Source organism: Stegastes partitus, unplaced genomic scaffold, assembly GCF_000690725.1.
Source record: "Stegastes partitus isolate 25-593 unplaced genomic scaffold, Stegastes_partitus-1.0.2 Scaffold407, whole genome shotgun sequence".
Classification (NCBI taxonomy): domain Eukaryota; kingdom Metazoa; phylum Chordata; class Actinopteri; family Pomacentridae; genus Stegastes; species Stegastes partitus.
In genome coordinates this window covers 99,620-122,908 of record NW_007578138.1, presented here as the reverse complement: position 1 = coordinate 122,908, position 23,289 = coordinate 99,620, and the positions used below count along the sequence as shown (strand labels likewise).

The 23,289-nt window shown below is 41.6% G+C and overlaps 1 protein-coding gene across 1 annotated transcript in view; it reads left to right on the top strand.

Moving 5' to 3' along the window:
* The window catches only part of slc8a3 (solute carrier family 8 member 3), a 116,882-nt gene that overhangs the window by 5,160 nt on the left and 88,433 nt on the right, over positions 1–23,289 (top strand). Inside the window, exon 2 of the mRNA XM_008285545.1 lies at positions 2,489–4,355. Coding sequence (XP_008283767.1) covers positions 2,575–4,355 — 1,781 coding nt within the window. The 5' untranslated portion in view covers positions 2,489–2,574. The remainder of the gene's footprint in view (positions 1–2,488; positions 4,356–23,289) is intronic.

The window sequence follows — 23,289 nt, the reverse complement described above, 5'->3', positions numbered from 1 at the left end:
GCTGCTCTGATTCTTAAACAGAAAGCGGCGCTTCACTTAGTCTCTCGATAACTTATTCATACCTGTGCTCAGTTTTACCGTTTTGAAGTAAAAGGTACAGAGCTTCATGTGAGCGATGCACACGTATTTCTCTCATTCCTCAAAGCGTGCTCTTGTAGGTGAGATACATTTTCCAAACGAGAAAAATGCAACTTCCCCCTCATTAAGTTACAACTTTGTCACTCAATTATTTCCCCGTTGTTTTTGTTTGTGCTCAGCGCTGCCGGCCCTCGCAGGGATTGCATAGCTGGCTCCGGTCCACATAAATGGCTCTGCTGATTCAGTTAAATTTAAGTTCCTTGTCTCCGGCTTCTGCTGCCGTTTGCTGTCATCCCATTTTCTATCCTCCAGATCGGTGCGCTGCTCTGCAATCAACATCTTTTTTTTTTTTTTTTTTTAACATCTGAGGAATTTCATTTCAAGCCGAGATACCCTCTGTTTTAAAATTTTATCACCTCTCAGAAAAGCACTTCTGGAAAAAGTTATCTCTGTGAATGTTATTGAGGTTATGATCTCTCAAAAGACATCATAATAGCACTGCTAGTGATGCAATTATTTGTACCTATGAACCATTAAATTAGAAATATTAAGGATAATTTATTCCAGAATAGATTAATTGGCTTTGCTACTGCCTGCACACAAGACGTTGATGGAAACTTTGCCAGTTTATTGCAGGCATTAGGTGTGTGTTGACACTGCTCAGGTCGCAGAGACAATATTTGGCTTTGAAATTGGCGTGAGTTTGTCAAACAAGCCACCTCTCGTTTTACTATCCAGACTTATATTGGAAATGTTGTCAGCTATCCAAACTGGCCGGCGATCCACCGAGCATGATAGATGTAATTCTAGTAGTAGGAGTTATTTTAAAAGCCTTCAGATCCAGTATGGCGGGTAAGAGTTACATCAAATAAGAAATCTGCATTCTACAGCATAACATATGCCTTTTAATGGATGCTTTTATCCAGAGTGCCTCAAAGTGCCACGAGTGCATACTGTACACAGTTTTGTGCAGGCAGTCCCAGAGGTAATCAACTCTTTAAGCAGGAATCAGAACACTAGAATGCACTTTTAGGTACAAAACGAAGACGGGATGCAAACTTGATTTAGCTCAACAAAAGCAAACGGAAACAAGTGTAATGAAAAAATGGTAATCCTCAACTGAATTCAGGACAGAGTGATTAACTTGTACTGTATCTCTCTGAAGAGATAATTTTAATTCAGACTAAACTGCCTGTGAGCCTCAAGGGTCCAAAGGTGGAGGCTGCAGAGAGGCTCCCAACCAACCTACTGAACCACTAAATAATCAAGTACCGCTGAGGAGAAAGCCTCTATAACGAATCCCGTGTTATATCATCCACGTTTGAGGTGGTCAACTGTTCATCACGCTGCTGCTGCCTCTGGCCTCAGCTGTTAGCATCAAAAAGAATTGTCAAGTCGTATCTCCTAAGAGCTGAAGAGGTGCATAAGATGCTTAGCTCGAGCTTTTATGAATTTGGACAATGTCTGCATTGTTATTATAATGCTGCTCTCTCTGGCGGAAGTGTGCATTTAGGGCTCGGTCTATAATGAATTTGGACGGGACATCTGTAGTCTTTGTTTCAGTTCGCCTCTTGACGGTCTCCTGCCTCCCCTCTGCTGTTTTTTTTTTTTTTTGCCAATGCGACATTTTGGACAGTGCTTAGTTTGGCAACATTGCACGCCTGCTGAGCGAGCTGTTTGGTTCAGAGCTGTGTATTACCCCCGAGATTTCACACAATCACGCTCAAATCCACATTATTGGGTGCACGTATCCACGTCTTAACTGAAAATAAACTTTATGATTGGAAATGAGCCCACAGGCTATCATTTTATTAAACTAATGTTATCTACGTTGCTCACAGAGTGGTTTACAGACCTGAAAATCTCATGAATTTCTGAGCGTGGGGAAGTATTTTTCCAGCCCGCCTTTCATAGATAACATAAAGGTCTCATGAAAATGCGGTTTGTAAAGCAGGAAGCAGAAACCCATTGAGGTCTTACAGAAGGATAGTGGGATAATTTGAATTCTTGCTCTCATATAAAATTGAGAAACTCCTTTCTTCCTTCAGTAAGTGTATGTTTCTCCCTGTGAAATGCAAACACACAGACTTACTCACTCGTACTACTAGTGCTCCACAAACTTGGGATTTAAAACAATGTGAAACTACCCTAAGGCTGAATACTCCTTCCATTATGTCATTACATTAATTATTGATTCATTATGTAACTAAGAATGAATGCATTGTACTCACGCATGATAAATATTTATTCAGTCATAGAAACATTCACAATGCAACAAGGTCCGGTTGTTTTACGACAGTTGTCCCTGTTTGGCTGTCGTTTATAATATGAGGCAAAACTCTAAGATTCTTGGAGTAAAAGTGTTAAATAGCATTCATGTAATATCTGTTGCTTCTGTCTCTATGTTTAGGTGGTGGGTGGAGAAAAAAACAGCCCAGTGCTGGATCCCAGAGGGACTGTCAGTGTGGTAAGGACCCTTGAGACGAAGGAGGGTGCATGGAGGGTTCAAGGCCTGTAAAACCAGGGTCACCCGCCTGCCTCTGGTTGGGGCTGGTCTCTGTTGCTGTAGCCTTCCTTTGTACAGAGGCCCGGACCACTCCAAGCCCTCTGCTCACCCCCAGCAATGCCACCTGCAAGGGGAACTCAAAGTGTCACACAGGGATCATCCTGCCCATCTGGTATCCCGAGGATCCCTCCATGGGAGACAAGATCGCACGGGTCATTGTCTATTTCGTGGCACTGATCTACATGTTTCTCGGAGTGTCCATCATCGCTGACCGCTTCATGGCAGCCATTGAGGTCATCACCTCCCAGGAGAGGGAGATTGTCATCAAAAGGCCCAATGGGGAAACAACCACCACCACGATCCGGGTGTGGAATGAAACGGTCTCCAACCTCACCCTCATGGCCTTGGGCTCGTCTGCCCCCGAGATCCTGCTTTCTGTGATTGAGGTTTGTGGACATGAGTTCAAATCTGGCGAGCTCGGGCCCTCCACAATCGTAGGCAGCGCAGCCTTCAACATGTTTGTCATCATTGGCCTTTGCGTGTCCGTGATTCCCCAAGGAGAGGTACGCAAAGTCAAGCACCTCAGAGTGTTCTTCGTCACTGCAGGCTGGAGTATCTTTGCTTACATCTGGCTCTACATGATCCTGGCTGTGTTTTCTCCAAATGTAGTCCAGGTCTGGGAGGGTCTAGTCACGCTGGCCTTCTTCCCCATATGCGTCCTCCTCGCCTGGGTGGCAGACAGACGACTGCTCTTCTACAAGTTCATGCACAAGAAGTATCGCACTGACAAACACAGGGGCGTCATCATCGAGACCGAGACAGAACGGTCCAAGGGGATCGAGATGGACGGAAAGATGGTCAACTCCCACTTCATGGACGGAGGCGCGGCCAGCAATCTGATCGGTCTGATGGAGAGCAAAGAGGTGGACGAGTCCCGACGCGACATGATTCGCATCTTGAAGGACCTGAAGCAGAAGCACCCAGAGAAGGAGTTGGATCAGCTGGTTGAGATGGCCAACTACTACGCCCTCTCGCACCAGCAAAAGAGCCGTGCCTTCTACCGCATCCAAGCTACTCGCATGATGACAGGCGCCGGAAACATCCTGAAGAAACACGTTGCAGAACAGGCGAAGAAGAGCGCCAGCGTCCAGGAGGTGCATGTGGAGGAACCGGAAGAGTATGTGTCTCGGATTGCTTTTGAGCCTGCTGTCTACCAGTGCCTCGAGAACTGTGGAGCCGCTATTTTGACCATCACCAGAAAGGGCGGCGACATAAACAAGACGATCTACGTGGATTATAAGACGGAGGACGGTTCGGCCAATGCTGGGGCCGACTACGAGTTCACAGAGGGTACGGTGGTGTTCAAACCGGGAGAGATGATCAAGGAAATAAGCATTGGCATCATAGATGACGACATCTTTGAAGAGGACGAGCACTTCTTCGTGCGCCTCAGTAATCTGCGTGTCCTTGAAACTGAGGACGAAGTGCTGTCACCCAACAGTCTCCCATACCCAAAGGCCATGCTGGGATTCCCCAGCGTGGCCACTGTGACCATCCTGGACGATGATCATTCGGGCATCTTCACCTTCGAGAGCAACTCGGTGCACGTCAGCGAGAGCATCGGCATTATGGAAATGAAAGTGCTGAGGACTTCTGGAGCAAGGGGGACGGTCATTGTGCCTTTTCGCACGGTGGAGGGACTCGCTAAAGGAGGCGGGGAGGACTTCGAAGACACCTACGGAGAGCTTGAGTTCAAAAACGACGAGACCTGGTAAGGCAGCAACTCTTTTTTTTTCTCTCTCCTTTTTTCCCCTTACATTTGTGAAACTTTTCATGAATGTGTTGTTGCTTGTTGATATTGTGCTTTGGAGTCACGAATAAGTTGTTTTCTTGGACTTGCATCCATTGATTTGTGTTTTTGAATGGCAGTTTGATGGCGGTAAGCCTGTCAGGAAACAATAGCGACTGTATATATGATAGCGAGCTTCAAAGCTATTCAGCAGTCTGCCAGAAACTCATCTCATTCAGCGTTTGCTTTTGATACAAAGATGTTGTCGTCTTTTCCTCTTGACATCATTTAATTTAGAACATACTTCGGTAACCTATTCATGCGCTGTTTGCACTCATCGCTCTGTGAACTTTAAATGCTTTTTTCTTTACATGGTTAGACAGCGTGCCGTCTCATCTGAGCGTGCACTCTATATCCCCTTGTTTTCCTGTCAGGAGATTTTGCTCTCATCAGAGCGCTTTGGTAGCAATCCTGTGTGTGTCGCATGCAACGGGGATTCGACTTTGGGATTCGTCACACAACTGTGGAAACAGGAAGTCCTTAAGTAACCCTCCCCTTGCCTCTCTAATCCCCGCTGCTTTTGTTTTGTCAAACTCTGGATTTTTGCTCTTTTGCTTTTTTATTGTTTCTGTGTGCTGCCTGCTTCGACTGGCACAAAGCAGGAGGGAAAGGATAGAAGAGATATTAAAAGAGAGAATTACAACAAAAGCCAAAGGTCTGGCTCGGGTTCATTTAATAATCAGTATATGGCAGCGTTTTGGGTTAGTAGGTAGGCTGTCATGATGAATGATGAGACATGCAGGTCTGATTCCTTCTGAAGGCAGCCGTGAATAAAAAAAATTACATTTTGGTTGTAAGCTTCTGTGAGTAATAGTGAAGTCTTATGTAAATCGTGAATGTTATGTAGCCTTGTCAGTTGTACCATCTGTGTACAATACTGCACTACAAAAACACATAGACGTACAAGTGAGTGGGCACGTTTGTTGCAATAACAGCATCGCATTGTAGTACAAATGGTATGGAGGTCGTATACTGTGTGATGCTTTTGTCACATGTATGTGGAGCAGTTTCTCTGGGCATATCTATACAAAGCTTTACCTCTTGAGAGATATTGATTTGTTTATTTCACAAATTGCATCTGCTCGCATCTGACACATCGGTCTGCCGGCACTGAATCAAAGTGACAGGCCTCTGTGACATCCCGTTCCCCCCACCGATCAGGACCCTCTCGGCGAGTCGTGGCTGACTGGCAGGGTCTGAGCTCCGGGGGTGCCGGCTCCTGAGGGCCGAGGCAGCCCAGGAGAGTGGCGGCGGGGGAATGAGTGTCGGGGTGATCAGCATGCTCTTGGGGCCTGCCGAGCTCTCAGGGTTTTCGCTTGATTTATGTGAGAGATGCTTTTTTTGGGCCGGGCCTGAAGGCTGCCGAGGGAGTAGAGATGTGGAGAGAGAGAGAGAGAGAGAGAGACTATTGTGCTGTTGTAATGTTGTTGGCATTGTGAGGGAATGTTAGCGCATCGATCGGCTCATTGTGTTGCGCGTCGTGCTACCAGTTAGCCGTTCTCACGGTGCAGCACAGCTCTGATATGAGTGCACAACTTGACACGCTGTGAGCGGATAAATGCTGGTGATGTGTGAGAAGAATCGGACTCTGTGGTCGTTTTCTATTTAACAGTATGAACTTTTGGCAGAGCGATTTATTAGTCATGCACATTTCAGATAAGTGAAAAATATTGGTGGTCTTTATGCTGAATGTCGAGAAGAAGAATCCAGTCATGTTGAAATAATAATCTTGTTAAATAAATAAATTTTGTCCTCTTGATGCCACTTTGATGAGATGACTGACACCACCGTCATGCCTGTTGAATATGTAGCTGGAGCACACGGCCTGTTAGCGTTGCTTAGCTTAGCATAAAGACTGGAAACATGTGGAGGACGTAGCCTGGCTCTATAAAATCTTAACAAAATCTACCAACCAGCACTTTGAAAGTTCACTTATTAGCAAATGATATAATCTATCTTTTAATTAAATGTCATTTTTAGACTTTGATATTTGAACAGATTATGCCAGAGGAAGTTATTCTCCCCGACAGAATCTCCTCAACTACCTGAAACGTCTCGTGTGAAGTCACAGTTACTTACTCATGTCACCGTGTAACATATTTGCATAATGTTTATAGCAATCTGTTTATTAGCGAGAGTAAATATGCACTGCAGATATCTGTAATTCTTCCCTGTCAACAAGATTCACATCGTCTAGGACAAATAACATCACTTCTACCATTCATGTAAAGGTGTCTTTCCCTTACAAATATTTACAGTTCCGTTGCAGATATAGTTCATATTGTGGATCTCCGCATCTGAATTTTAACTAATATTAATTCCAGATCTTTACAGTTTTTTTCTGATTCTAGTTCAACATATTTTTAATTCCCCTCAATTTAAGATACTCAATCATCCTTTCAAGATATCTTCAACTAAGTTTCAACTAGCCTCAAACCTCATTTTCATCAGGCCAGCTGACCAATCGGAGGCTTTTCAGGAAGGAGGATCTAAAGAGACAGGAGCTAAGACAAAGTGTTTCAGACAAAGGTGGTGCAGCGATGTACAGAATGAGAAAATGAATGTGTTATTTGAACATGAAAGCATGAAAACATGCTGCAGTAGATGCCTGAAGTAAAATTCTAAACCTGAAAATGTTCATATGAAGGGCCTAAACATACCGTGTTAATTTGTGAGCTTCTTAACCATTGGATGGAGCCAGGCTTTGTTTTGTGCTGGGTTTCCAGTCTTTATGCTAAGCTACGCTAACCGGTCAGATATGAAGGGATGTTGATCATCTCGTCGAACTCCTGGCAACAGAGTAAACAAGCGTCCTTTAAGCGATTTCAAACTAAGAAGCAGCTATTCAAAGCACTGGAACATCTCCATTCAGGATGTGTACATTTATGATTCAATCGAAACGCTGCATGTAAATGAACTGTTCGGTCGAGGTTAAGGGTCAGAGGTCACGGTGTCGAACCTTTGATCCTTTTACCGGGAGCTAGAATCACATTGTGGCTTTTTAGTTTGATATAAATATAAACTCTGACATTTCCGCTGACGGTAAAGAGAACCAGCGGTATACTGTACATGCGATGGAAGAAATTATATGACGGCTCGTATCTGTGGAATAAATGTCAAAGAAAATTGATGTCATCGGGCCAACGTACAGTTTTAAAGTCCACGCTGACACAAAGGGTACAAAATAAACAAGATGTGACTTTTACTGCGAAGAGACGGCACAAGACGTATTGTGGATATTAAACCAAACTTCCAGAGTCGCTGTTGATTAATGCACTCCATACAGAGTCGTGATAAATGTTATATGATTACTGAAAACATACAGGACATTATTCAGTCGAGCAGTTAAAACAATGAAAACCGCTCATATGCACGAACACGTTTGAGTATTAATATGAAAATCACTTCTCCCCTCTTCCGAGACTTCTGGATCTTTTGTAGAATGGCAGACTGCCGTTACAGAACTCCCAACAAATCTCCAGAAATTTCCATAATTACACTCGGATAGTGATGAATTAGATTCCGTGTACATCCATAAAAAAGACAAAGAGGAGCAGTGGAAGTGACAGCTTCATCCAGGAGCACACTAGAAGATTCATGAGAACATTTCCATACACAAAACAAAGGGAATGAATGTGTAGAATATTCACTAAAGGCATAATTACAATGATGTTTCTTCCGCTGCCTTGAAAGCTCTCCTCAGGGTTGTTTTCGCGCTCGTGACATGAAAAAATACAGAATTTATTTGCCTCCATCGCCGTCACATTCATATTCCTCCACCGGCTTGAATGGAAATTGACAATGAAAATGTTACGTGCATTTCCATTTTTTTTTTTTTTTTTTCCCGCAGAAGGATTCCCTCTTTGGCACACGGTTGAAACAGTTCCTGCTGCTAATTCTGTGCTGATTGTGACGGCTGAATGAGGCCAGACTGTGCTCCCCGTGTAAAAGGGCAGCAGGCTTTTGATGCCCTTTAGGACAATTAGACCGCATAATGCCTCCACTCTCGTGCTCCCCCTTTCTCTCTCCTCCTGTTTTATGAGGCATTGACTCTCAATCTCTTTTGACACACTTTGGTGCCATTGTTAGCAAGCAGACTGGAAATGTATTACTCTCTTCTAATCTGGAGCTCTGGAACACATCACTGCAATTCTGGCAGAGTTTCTTCTTCAACTTAACAGACGGGGGTTTCATCTAGACGCCACAACCTTCTTGTGATTAAATATTGGCTAAAATTACGCCATTTATCAAATGCATAAATGATAATAATACAGAAAAAAATCACTATATTTTTTTAAAACTCCAATACAGTCTTCAAAGTAGTCATATGTGATGTGCAGTTCTGTCAGGAAACGTAACTAAATCTGACTTTATTCTCTATGTTTCATTTAAAATTCCCCCAAAAATAAACCATTTACACGAACCAGATTCTGTTAAAAACCAAAAATTCTGCACTTCCTGTTGCAACCATGAAGCCATTCGTGACTTACCTGCAACTAACAGTCATGTTACAAAAATTCAGGGACTTTTCAGATGAGCTGCAGGCTGCGTCCACACATTGCAGATAAGGACAAACATATGGCATGCTGCTAATTGGTTAATACTTTCAGAGACTGGGTTCTCTACAGATTTCCCTTTTTTGTGTGTGGTTTAAATAATTCATGATAATATTCTGATTTATATTCTTATTTAAAAAATGTTTATTTACCTTAAAACTTCTCACAGTTGTAAATTATTTTTGTCATCTCACTTTAGAGGAAATAAGAAGTTGGTAAAATATGTATAGTATGCAGAGCCACAATTTTTTCAGCATTTTTAACATGTAGGAGCCTAGAAATATTAATTCCAGACACATTTCAATGTTTTTTTTTTTCTTCCAATTTTTCTGATTTATGGCCTTGTTACTGTGCCTTACTGCACAAGAGACATTTTTGAGTTGCTTCTTCTTTTTTCATCCTTGTGTTGCTTCCAAAGAGGTGCAGGACGTATTATTATGGTGAAAAATGAGCCCACAGTAAATAAAAATATGACAGGTGCAAAAAATAAAAGGTCCAGAAATTCCTTGTAGTTCAAAGGGTTAACGAGTGCTTCCTGTAGGTTCATCTGTCCAGATGCTTTCAGACCAGTGGCTCCAAACCTTTCTAGCTTCTTGCTATAAGTCAACCCAAACATTTTTATGTATTCACTGACAGATGCTTTTGTCCAAACTGATGTACAGATGAGGAGACCACCTCTGTGTTTACATTAGAGCAAGACTGCAACTGACAATTACCTTTTATTGACTTCTACTGCTTTTTTTTTGGGACTAGTCAATGAATGGTTTCGACTACAAAGTCTCAGAAAGCAGTGACAAATCCTCCCGATAAATTCTCAAAGCCAAAGGTAAACATGTACGAACTGACAGTTTTGTCAGAGCCACAGTTCAGAACCCAAAGATGTTTAACTGAGCATAACACAGCCCAGAAAGGCAGCAAAACCTCACATTTTGGCTCATTATTGTAGTTTTTTATTTTTACTTTTGATCGACTAATTGATTTGCAGCACAGCATGTGTTTTCTTTCTTCTGTCTCTTACTTTGAAGGATTTTTGGAGGCATGAAGATGTGAAAATATCCAGAATTTCACAAGAAAGAAAAAGAGAAAAGTCAGGAAAAATACCCAATTGTGTGGAAGAGCACTCGTGCTGCAACAACTGGGTGATCGTCGGCTATTTCAGCAGCTATTCTCACAATCAAGTCATTGTTTTGAGTCATTATCGAAGAAAAAATGCTGTCAGATTCCAGCTTCTCCAATGTGATTACGTTGGTTTCCTGAAGAGCATAATGTTGGATTTTGGACTAATGTTGGACAGCAAACGATATTTAAGAGACAAAATGATTCACTAGGTAAATACCTGGCACATAAACCAGTTGTTAAACCGTTCTTTCATCCCTGTGATCTTAGATTTAGACCCTTTAGGTTTATCTCAGGGCCCCTCGGGAGGGTTTCCCATCCCCAGGTTGGGAGCCGCTGAGAATATGAAATGAATAAAGGTTGCAGGCTTGTGCTTCCTTTGACCCAGTGAAAATAACACAGCTGCGAGGTGGAGAAGCTCCATCCCCGGAGAGACAGATGTTTAACTAGGCCTGATGGATTCATAAACAAATGAGCGGCGCAGACCGGAATCACCAAAAGTAATCGCCACTGCGGTCACGCCTGTGTGAGCACGACTCTCCTGTGCCTGTAAAACCTGCCTTATATTTTTATATAAATAGCATCTGGTTGCATTCTGCTCGTGATAAGATGCATGAAGCTGCCCTTTGCCCCGCTGCGCAGCCCACCTCCTCCAGTCTTTTTCCTTAATACCTCAGGAATGTGTCGCTGTCATCCCTCCGGGCGTCCTGACTGACAGAACACATGTCCACGCTGATCCTCATCCTGCTGACCACTCAGCTTTTCCCCCTGCCAGCACTTTTCCAGACATCCTGGAATAGACCTGTGAGGTTTACCTTACCTCCCTGCAGCCAGGCCCGTCTCACACAACCGGGATCGTCTCCGGCTCGGCTTAATCGTACTCAAAGCTGTGCTTCTCTGTTGTTTTATTCATGCTAGCCTCACGCTTTTTTCTGTTCTCTCAATAATTGGAATGTGTCTTTGTATTTTTTATGCCACCTCAGGGTGCAATCACACTTTGTTTTCTTTGGTAATGTGGTGAAGTTGTTATGTTGTACTTTTGTGTTTGCTTCATTGCAGTTTACAGTCAGTTAAAAGTGAAATGGGGCTTGTAAGAAACAAATCAGACTCACATGTTGGTCTTTGTTTGGGACTTTTTCGATTTTGTGATGATTTTGGCAGACCAGAGATCAAAATATATGTAAAAATATATGTTTTATCACAGTTATGGGTTTGCCTTTGTAGTAGTTTTCTTCAGCTTATGCACTAAGAACACAGAAAGACATCAGTGAGTATGTTAAGTGACTGGAAACGGTCCTGCTGGAGGCTGTGAAGCTGTTCTGTGCTGCAGATGAACTCTGAGCTCGGTGCTGAGATGCTGATAATTTGCAAATACCATGTTTGTCACTTTTACCGTCAACATATAGCATGATAAGCTGCTAGTTGGACGAAAGGGAATGTCTTCACTTCTGCAAGTAAATCCAGATTTTTACCTGATGGAGGTGTGATAAGAAAAGTGAGCAAAGTTATTACAGTTGATCCCTTTGGGGACCACGAATGTCCACTTTGTAGATGTTCAAAAATTCCAGTAAAACTGCTTTCAGACATGTACTCCTTTCCATTGACTCTATCGGCATCTGAACGTGTTGGCATCATGTCTGAATGAGGTCTCTTTTCTGTAATGTTCACAACAGCAACCTCACTACGCTGGTTCTTGTATAGCTTCCATATCACTTTCAATACAACATAAAACTGCCTTAACAAATGACGTACTTCAAGTTGTGCACTAAATATACTACTAAATATATTGATCTAAAAGTATCACAAAGAGCAAAAGCCTTTCTTGTGCCATTTTACTCTAAAAGTCTCACATCTTTTACAAACCGAAGTGTCCATAAAAATACAACTATACTTTAATTTCCATGTCTGAAAGGGACTGAAGTGAATTTGCACCTAAAAGAAAAGTCTGGGGATCATCCTCTGCATACCATGAACCATGTATCGAGAACTGGGATAGATCATGGTGACGGAGGCGCCCTCCTGTGCTGGTTTTTTGGAATTTCTATCCTTGAGATCACACAGTTTTGAAGCGGTTCACAAATTAAATATGCTGGCTAGCTGTAGCATAATAAGCCCAACCATGCCTAGCATTATACTGAGTTATTCTGGTAGATTAATTGTAGCAACTGGACTTGCTTGAGTTCCTTGAAGACGTTTCACCTCTCATCCAAGAGGCTTCATCAGTTCTGACTGACTAGTTGGGAGTTCCAGATACCCCCTGCCTCAAAGGGGTGGCAGGGGGAGCACTAACGACCCACATAACGAGGGGGAGGAGCAACAAACCCCCAATTGAAACTAAAACTCAGGTGTTAATGGCTCCTTTAGGATATAAGTATCTGGAACTCCCAACTAGTCAGTCAGACCTGATGAGAACTGAGAAGTGAAACGTCTTCAAGAAAGCAAGTCCAGTTGCTACGATTAATCTACCAGAACAACCATGACCTGGATGACTGAGAACCTTCACAGACACGTTATACAGAGTCTGCACATTACCTCTGTTTTGTAGTAGAGTTTGTAATATGATGGGGAAGTTGCAAAGCAGGACATTAGAAGGTGCAGTTTCTGGTTGTCGTCCAGCTAAAGAGCCCTAACACTGCCTTCCTGGGATCGCTGTTAAGTTCTTACTGCAGACAATCTTTAATCCATTGTGTGCCAGTAGTTAAACAGCCTTATAACACATCTGTGCTAAAGCTAAGCTAGCAACCTCTTGCTACTTTGGAAACAATGACTTACTTTGTTAGTTGACCGAGACTCATGGTGTCAGCAATGCAGCACCAAGCTTTTCCCTCTTTCGCATCCTGGGTCAGACTTCAGTCATAAATCTCTAACCAAGTCCATGTTTTGTCTCTCTAGCTGCAGCCATTGTTTCATTATTCATTTGGTAGCGTTCCAATTGGCTGGAGGTGAAAATTGGGGCCACACCTCCAGCCAGTCAGAGTAGGAGGTCATGAATAATGCAGATGTTATGCAAATCGCTTCGGAAAACAACCTGACGGAGGTCAGAGGGGAATCTGGGCTGTGAGGTCAGACGGATTTAGAGAATGCTAAACAACTTTTGATGAATGAAACGTCAGAAAAATGTTCAAAATAGAACCCAGAATGTATAAAAATGAGTCAAAAAGGGGCCATAATACCTCAGACTTCTCCCTCGGCTACCATCTGAGATTAGTTTAACATTCACGCTTTGAAAAAAACACTTTCTCACACAGGTTCAAACGCTTTTGGCACACACAGCCCTGGAAGAATCATGAGCATATCTCCTTTCCAAACACTAACGCAGTAACTCCCTCACAGGTTGTGCGGTAATAAATATGCTGGCTGAGCGTTTGTTCCTCCCAGTTAGAGGAATGCAATTAAGTTAAAGCTTGTTTATAACGCAATTCAGCGCAGGGCGTGTCGCCAGCTCCGAGTCCCCCCCCCTTGAGTGTTTGTGAGTGTAAATCTGACCGGGATCATATATTCAGGCTCCCCAAACTTCTGACAGTCTCTGCAGCCTAATAGAGTTAGGATGGAGCTAAGTGCATCACTTTGACCCATTTGACTGTCAAAACATTTAGCCGCATTGTTTTAACAAATAAGCGCTGCGCAGTTTTTATAATTTGGTTTCATCATAAAACAGATGAAACGGCGCCTGCTTGTGCACAGTGACTGATAGCGCAAACTTTAAACAAGTTTTTAAAGTAGGTTATTGGAAATGCTCATGCTGCTAAATGCTAAATCCTTTCAGAGACTGGATTCTCTACAGATTTTTCCTCCATATATCAGAAATATTTATATTTAAAGAATGTTTATTTACCATAAAACTTCTTCTCAGCAACTCACTTTAGAGGAATTTAAGGCTGAATATAAAGTCCGGTTGTCGCGGGCCAAATCAGAGCATTCACTTAGAATGTCTTAAAGGGCTAATTTACCAAATTAAAAAAAAACAAAAGTAACCCAAATAGTGTTTAGTCACTTGCATAGTTTCTACTGCCTATTGAGAGCACGTCTTACATTAAACCGTTCACAGGGTTTTCTATCTATTACAGGACTGGAAGGAGATGTTGCTGTGGCGCTGTGGTTTACAGGTTCAGACTGAAATATCTCTCTCACAACTGTTGGCCGGATTGTTGTTGTGAAACTTGGTTAAGATGTTCATGTTGGATGAATCCTGCTAATTCTAGAGACACCATGAAATATTGCAGCAACTTTTGGATGCATTGTTATGAAATTTGGTTCAGACATTTCATTTGACTGATCACAGGCTAATTAAAACGACTGCAGCCAACACTGTTCCCATTGGATGCATGGATAAGTGGTCAGCAGGGCTGATTCGACCACTTATTAGTAATTAAGGAGGTTGAAGACAAGTAAAGTAAAATAAATTCCAATCCAAGACTTTGTACGTCGTTGTTACATGAACCAATCAGACAGTGCTGTGGGCGGGACATTGCTGAGACGTAGCACATATTTAAATGAAGTGTTCAAGAATCAGTTGTAAGAATACTCAGTGTTCAGAAAAAATGCTAAACATTCACTCGACCTGTAGTCAAAATCAACAATTTGTCTTCTTTGGTACCACCATTGAATGTCAGTGGTCCTTGATGTGTGAATAGAAAATCAAATTGGCAATGAGTACCACATGCGGCTTCACAATTTTGACTCTACATTTAATCTGAACTCAAAAAAAAGACGGACAAACTACTGGATCCTGTTGTACATATGGTGGAGGATGGTATGAAACAAACAGTTGGGGTTTGGTGCTGGACCTGCTCGTAGCTACGCTCCCTAAAAGTGATGTAATCAAGACGTCAGTATTTGGTGTGAACGGTTTTGAAGCGTTAGAATCCCAACAAAACTTAAAAAGGTATTTGATCCATTCTTCGTATTGTTAGAGCAAAAGACGTAACCAGGGATTGGTGCAAAGACATTTCAGACTCAATCATAGTTTACATGAGTCTAAAATTAGTTCTTAGATTCTTTATTGTTGTGTTTCTTTGGTAACACTCAGTGGCACCAAAAACGCAGAGACTGAATTTGCTGATAATATTTAATATTTTCTGACTTTCTGTGACTGCAGGAACCCGTTCTCTGCTCCATTTTGCCATTTGAACTCCTTGTTACTGTTAAATTTGTCAAAGAGGCACCAGTTTTCTGCTGGAGTCAAATCTGATGTGCTTGCTTGATCAGGTGTCTTTTAAATTGAATAATTTGCCCACGATTCATAGCAAAGTGCTTAAAATAGTCAAGAGCTAAACAACTTAATGCAGCAAATATATTTAGATGTCAAACTGAATTCTGACTATGACATAGATCCAAGCTACACTCAGAGTTAATGTTTGTCCCAGGATGGATTAAATCGCTTTGGTGATTTATGGCTATTTAAAAAAAAAAAAAAATCCACCTGAAAACACAACCCAGAATTCAGTTCGTAGCAGCTCCACAACTTTAAAGCCAAACTGAATAATTCTGAGCTCTGTGGATAAAAGACACTTGTGAGAATTGTGAAATCCAATAACTTTCTGTTTCTCCATCTGCACACCAGAATGAGTTTGGAAACCCTTACTGATGTTGTTGAACTTGTTCTGTAGCTTCTCTGCAACAGAAATGAAGCAGCATCTAAAAATGGCGGCGATGCGGGCCTGAATTGAGCTGAACCTCCAGGGTGGAAAACCTGCTCTACTACCACCATTTAAACCTACTGACTTCCAACAGCCTCAACGGTGCCTTGTGTTGAGTATTAATTGGCTAGCATGCTAACGTGCTAAACTGAGCGCGAACTAACCCTTCAAACTGTCTTCATTTCTGTTTGCCTCATTTTCTGATCCAAATCTGGCCTGAAAGCTCCCGTATCTCATTTTTACAGGCGGCGAATCTCAAATCTGTTCAGCAAAACACAAACAAAACGGCGATCCCCCCTAAAACGCGTCCTGTAACATCGGCGCTGCAAAGAGCCCCGCTTTCAGCCCGTGTTATGATCATCCGCAGCCTGAAACCTGAGTGCAGAGCAGCATTAGATATGTTTCTTTAATTAGTGTGAGCTAGTTTGCGAGCAGACACTCGGAGTACTCTGATGCTGCCTTCAGTCATATCAGATGTGCTGTAAATAGGAGCTGCCTGCTGGGAAAAACGTTTCATGTCGGCCTCCTAGAGGTGACAAGTGGGATATGTGGGAACTTTTTATTGGCTCTGATGTCTGCGGCTCCACGTCATGAGCGTGCAAGTGTGTCAAGACAAGTGATAAACCGAGAAAAGGAAATAAGAATGACAAAAAGGAACTTTCACGGTGATCAGATTGAGGGCTGTTACGTCGATTTTACAGATGAAGTTCAGTTTAGTCGTCGTGGAGACTGTGAGCGCAAGATCTTTTGTAGCTCTGAGGGAAGAAGTCTAAAAAGAAATTAGCCTGAGGGCTTAGAATAATGATGTTATCAGGAGTAGCTCAGCTCGCATTTGGAGGCTGCACATTTTAACAGAACGCTTGCAAACAGTAAACGGGAGGTACGTGGTTGTTGAGCAGAAAATCCACAGTAGGGACTGAAAATGAGGACGTCTCGACCTTTGATGTTTCCACTCATGGAGATTAGAGTACATTTTGTAAAATATATGCTAAACGCTTTTCAAAAACATCTTAAAAAAACAAGATAAATGGTCTAAAATTGTAAAAAGTAAAAGATTAATGAAAATAATAAATAGCTGCAGCCACACTTTTACAGCAACGTGATGGAAAAAGTTTTAAAATGAGGTCCAGCTGTTCAGAAGGTTTATTCTGGCTCAGAATGATCTGGATTTGAAAATCCCAAGTTTTACCATCCAGGATTAAATAATCCAGTTTACTTTTGTTTTTCAAAGCAACTTTGGATTGAATCATTGAGATCCAGATATGAACTGTTGTAGGATTACCAGGTCTGGACTCCCAGTTCTCATAATGGGACTACAAATCTCGATACAGGCGACTAGCTTTGTAAAGAAAAAAACATCAGGCAGCATGGGGTCACTTTAACGTTTTCAGTTTCTATTAAACGGTCAGATTGCTAATCCAACCTGTGACAAATACAAAGAAGTATACACTAGTCTCAGATATACTATGGATATTCTGAACATCCACAGTGATGAATTAAATATATATTTGATATTGACAGCTGTTTGGGTTTTTTTTTTTTTTTTTTTTACTGTATTACATGGTTCAATAGGGAGCATAATATCTACTGCAGCAGGTGTATATGGTCGACATTATACAATTTTAAAGTTTTATTACATCTTGTTTCTGAACATAGTCTTCTGCTGGGATCAGGTTAATCCAGATTTTTTATATTCTCCGACTAAAAAAAGCTCTGAATCACTGACACTCAAAGTTTGATCAGATTAAAATCAAAACTGGATTAAGTGATTTGATCGAATCCAGTTTCAGAACCTTTTTTTTTTTTTTTTCATTTGAGCAACCGCTTTTCAAAATTCAATCTCCACAATCCAAACAGATTACGTCGGAACATCTGGGCTCTGTGCTGCAGCTGATTATAAATCTGTTGAATGTTTTCTTCTGTTATTTGGTTTATTCTACAAAATAGAATGAAAACCGTCCCTCACAGTTTCCTGAAGCCCAGGGCAACAATTTCTATTTGCTTGTTTTATCTGATCATGAACCCGAAACATCCAATTTTGTTCACTTTTGTTTATTCAGTAAACTTCAGTTTATTTAGATTGTGTTCACATGTGGCAGCTCATAAGGATAAAATCATCTTGCTGAGGCTGTTTTGAGGCTCTTTTTAAAAAAAAAAAAAAAAAAAACTCTCACCCTTCTGGTAGGATTGTAGCTTTCTAGAGTCGCCAAAATTGCACCATTTATCGAAGCCAAAAACTGTACAAACAGAAAACATTACCAGACTTTTCAACGGTCCTTGAACTACTCATCTGTGTTGTGCAGTTCTGTTATTAACCAAATCTGACATCTCATGAAAGCACTTTATTCTGCATGTCTCCCTTAAAAATCCAAAACCAAAAAACAACTTCTGTAAAAAAGAAAAAATTTTATGACCCTCAGTGCAGCTGTTCAGACTTTAGTGACTCAGCTGCGACCAACAGTCAAAAATTCAAAGAGTTTTCAGCTGAACTGTAGCATTTGTGCATGAAAGCATGGAAACACATTAAAAATCCAAGAAGTAAAACATCTACAGTGTGTGAAGCTGACATTTCTTTCCAGTGTTGGACTTGGAAAAGTGCCCACGATTTTTTCTTCTATTAAAATGTTTATCCTAAATGTAAAAAAAAGAGTAAATTTTCAAAGAAACTCAGGTTTATTATTTTTTCCTGATATATATTTTTTAACTTCTTGATACTCCACAATTCTATTTTTGGTTTCTCTCTCCTTCCAGTCATGGTTGTTCTGTTTCCATAGAGGTGCAGGACTTGCAGTGAAAAATGAACCCACATTGATTAAAAATGTAAATAAAAAAAATGCTCAGAAACTGCTTTGGGTTCAGACAGACGAATCAGGACATTTGAATATATTCTTCGGTGTTATCGAAGAATGAACCGATCGATGACTAGTTCGGTCTCTGGTCCAGACTGTGTGCACGCGGCCCCGTTGGCCCGATCAGCCCTCGTCTCTCCAGCTTCACACCGACGTTGATTTGGTTTCTATGTAGGTCTGCACTTGAAAAAAAAGAAAGAAAAAAAAAAAAAAGGGACGGAGGCGTTCAATACAGGTCGCTGCTCCCATTTCGTTCCCTGCTTGCCGGGTGACAGTCTGCGGTGCCAGTGGAGATGCCCTTCCTGCCCCTGCACCTACATCCAGCATCTGCATACTTTGATAAAGGTCAGCGGCGCTCCACAGCATCTTCCTCCTGCACAGCGCAGCAGCATTCCGACTAGAAATCGATACGCTCGCAGTGAGAGCAGCTAAGGTTGCAAAAGGCTGCGGGAGATGAGAGAAGGGTTTTAGGTGTTTTTTTTTGTTGTTGTTGTTGTTTTTTTTTGTCCCTTTTCTTTTCCTTTCTTTTCACCGCCGTTGTCTTCTTCTTTTCATCTGTGGAACAGTAATAGAAAAAGCATATGAAAGCACCGACTGTGTTTGCAAATTTTCAAATGTCGGTGCGGTGATTTGAATGTGTGACTTCGGCTCCTGGCTCCTGATGTCTGACCAATATACAGGACGCTTGGCTGAGCAGCCCTGCAGGCAGAGGAGAGGCAGGAAAGCTGAATGAATGAATTCAAATGAGGATCAGCTGCTTTTTTTTGTTGTTTCCTCCCTTTTTTTTAAAAATATCTTTTCTGTGAAATGCAGTAATCTGTGCCATCCTGTTTTTAATTGTTATGGCCTCTTTGGTGCAGGCTGCTTTTTGCTGTGTTTTTTTTTCACACTACACTTCCCAGAATTCACCAGTGAAATTCAGACACTTTTTCCTGTTTTGATTTAGAAATATTATTTAACAAACAATTATTGTTTTTTTTTGTTTTGTTTTTTTTACCATCATGATAACTGACTAACCATTTAAGTCATTTTCTGAAGAAATAGTTGTCATTTTTCAATTATTTTTCTTTTTTTTTTTGTTAATTTCTTTGTTATTAATCAAGTCATTTGCTCTGTAAATGTCAAAAGATGGTGAAAAATAGTGGATCAGTGTTTCCCAAAACTCAAAATCCCAACTGTTTTGTCATATCAACAACTTAAAGATCTTCAGTTTACTGTCACAGAGGGAAAAAAACAACTATTCACACACTGGATGATATATTTTCTCCAAAAACGATGAAGAAACATCTGCACTGAAAGCATGTTGTTGCTCTAGAAGTTTATCCAGTTGCATCCAGAGACATTCTGCTTTTCCCAAAAATGACGTTCTGATCCACACTTTTCACCACTATACATATAAATGCAGCGTTGTTTACAGTTTTGCAGAAGAACAACAATTGACAGGTTGCTAATTTATCATTAAATTGTGATTTTAGTGCACGGCGATACAGCGAAGACAAACATGTGCAAAACAAAAGGACCTTGCAAAAAGTACCAAAGTCTATAAAAAGACGCTGCAGAAAGTCTAAAATAAGACTCTAACAGTATGATAAAGACATTCCCAACAACAGTCGGACATTTTAAGCTTTATAAATATGTAAAAGATCTTGTGGAGAAGCGCAGAAGTGCAAATGACAGTAAGTGAAACGTGCATATAACCTCATTTCACTATGTTTTTATTCTTTGAGATAGAAAATACTCCTTGTCTCTTCATTTGCTCTCCTCATCTGGTCCAGTCAGACAGTAAAAAGCATCAGAGCTGAAAGCAAGAGCATCTCTTTGCTCTCTGACCCACACCAGAGCTCTCCCACCACCAACCGGTGCAACCTCTATCGTTTAAAGAAGCCCACATCCAGCCCGGCGGAGAGATGCTGAATCCGTTTGGATGTTTTTTTTTTTTTTGTTTCCCGATATGCGATTTGTGGATTTGGCAAAAACGCGCTTTCTCAGGCAGAGAAAAGGAGTCAGTGGCTCCTTGCTTTTGTTCAGTTGCAAATCACAAGAGGGGGCTTGCACCACTCGAAAGTTTCTCATTTTTTTTCTCGTCTCCTTTCTCTCGTCTTTGATTATCCGGCTTGTAGCAGCCTCCTCCATCCCTGCAGTGGGGGTGTTCGTTCTCTGGAAACACCCTGAACAGATATTTGCTGTGATCTCTCTCCACTTTTACAGCGTTAGAGTCCCAGAGCTGCTCTTCTCCTCTCCGTCAGGCCGGACCAGCATGCTCTGCAGGCAGCTCAGGGGACCTCCTTTAGGGGGGGGGAACTCGCTTCCCTGTAATATTCCCTGGGTGCTGCAGCAGAAAATGCGCCAGAATGCATCAGTAGTTCCTCGCTACTCTTCCCTTTTTCCTGTTCCTGCATGTCACCCCCCCACCACCACCACCACCACCACCACCACCACCCTTCATCCTCCTCCTCCTCCTCTTTCTGTTTCCTTTCTCATCGTTTTCCTGTCGGGGCAGCAGCAGCAGCTCTGTGGTGCAAAAGCAGACATGACCTCAACATTCAGCTGTTTTAAAAGAAAGAAAGGGGGGGGAAAAAAAAAATGCTTGATTTGTGTTTCGGAGCTAAATTAAGGTAGGCAGCGGCTCTTTGCTTTGCAGAGCCAGCAGGACTTCTGCGAGGGGATCTTTAAAAAGACACTTTTATTTTGCAGTTTCTATATTTAAGTTGAAAGAGTGTAGATCCGGATTCTTGCTAAATATTATTGTGCTTACAGCCAGAAAGTGCAGCGCTGGACACGGTGTCAGGATGTTGGAACAGAACAAAGCAAATGTTGTGTCATGATGCAGCTCGGCTATTATGAATCCATCCACTCTGATTATCTTCTCTCCCTTTTCATTATTCATTACGTTATTTTCAAATTCCTTCTATTTAGTTATTCTTCCTTTTGCCTTTTCCTGTGTTTTTATCTCATTTCTGCAGCTCCATACGTCTGATTAATTTTGCAAACTGAAGTGATGGAAAAGTAAAGTACATTTACTTAGCTCCAGCATTTAAAGTATCTCTCCCGACATAGATCCGACCCCTCAAAACTCATCTCAGCTCATGAAAATTACATATTTAGAGGTTTTTTTCCCCCTCCCATAAAAATAACATTTTCATGCTCGGAAATGGATTAGATGTCACTGCACACCCTTGCCTGCTCTAGTTTCTGTGCATCTTAGTCACCTCCTGTATTTCCACCAACTCATCCGCCGCTTACCTTCAACTCAAGCACGCCAGCTCACTTTTTACGCCGCTCAAACACTGTAAAAGTACTGCACGCCACACACAGGAAATTGGATTAATTTTGCCGTAAATGTTCAAACCGGAAAATCGATGGTGCATGTGTCAGTGCTGGAGAATGGTCTGCCTGCACCTCATTATCACTCTGACTTGTTTGTATGTTTTCAAACCAATCACAGCAGTCTTTGGCGTCACCAAGCCCAGGATGCAGTGATGGTGCCCCGGCAAAATGGTGACGATTGTTTTGGTGGAACATTTGCATGCAGGGAGACGAAAGCTGTCGTTACTTCTTGGTACCAACGGAACAAAAGGCTGCTCAGAGATTAACATTGTTGTTGTTTTCTGCAGTGAAGGAGATTTTGAAAACGATAACAGACAGATAGTGAAGGAGAGGGGTAGGGATGATCCCATATGGGTTCTTCAGGGTTGATTCTGATTCTAATTATTGATAATCAAGCAAGATTGATAATCAGCATGTGGTAAAGGTTGTATTTGAATATCATATGACAGCAGGAAATATGTCATCATAATTAGGCTTCTTCGTTAATAAGTATAGTTGAATGTGTACGCTAGCAATAGTGCTGACGTCAGAGCACCACAGGATTGAGATCCATCAGTTTGTCTCCTGTGTTTACGTCTGCAGTTCTTCTGTATGTTAATCTTTCTCTGTTCCATCACTCCCACTTAGGTCCATATCTGTTTTGGAGTAATCTGCCTTCTAATTTTGCCGCTAGCTACTATGAAAGCACCTTTATTCTGGCTCGTGGTGATGAGTTTGTGTTTCTTGTTCAGGTTTTGCAGGTTGTATCTCTGGCAGACGGATGTTTTCTGAGACCACAGAGTGACTAGAGAGCTGCAATAAACCCAAAGTAGTGCATTTAATTTATTACATTTAAATGCCAAGTATCGGCCCTGATAACCGGCCAGGCTGATAATCGGTTTATCCCCAGAGAGGAGAAAACCCTCAGTCTACATCCAGTGAGTCAGACTACGCTCACTGTAGCATTAGTAGGGCATCAAACCGGGATAACATGAGTCTTCGGTTTGACTAGTTTACAAACGGAGAATAGTATGATGCTAATATTAGATATAGGCTCACGATTCCTCCTTTGGCAGCTTTACAGCTTCAAACTGGATGTTTCTTGACCGTACAAGTTGACAGGATTGATTCTTTGGGTTTGTTATGAATGAAACCCTGAAAATCTGACGTTTTAGAGACTGTCGTTGGTACACTGCAGATTTAAGACAGTAGCTCATAATGTGTCTTCTAGCATTTAATTTTGTTTTAGCTTTTTTACTTAAGTGAAATAGTAGATACATGATTTTTACTTGTAATTTTATATGTTTTATGTGTAAAAAGGTGTTTTTTCCCAACTAAAAGATCTAAATTCTGCTTTTTTACTCAAGTGAAATGGTAAATACGCAACTTT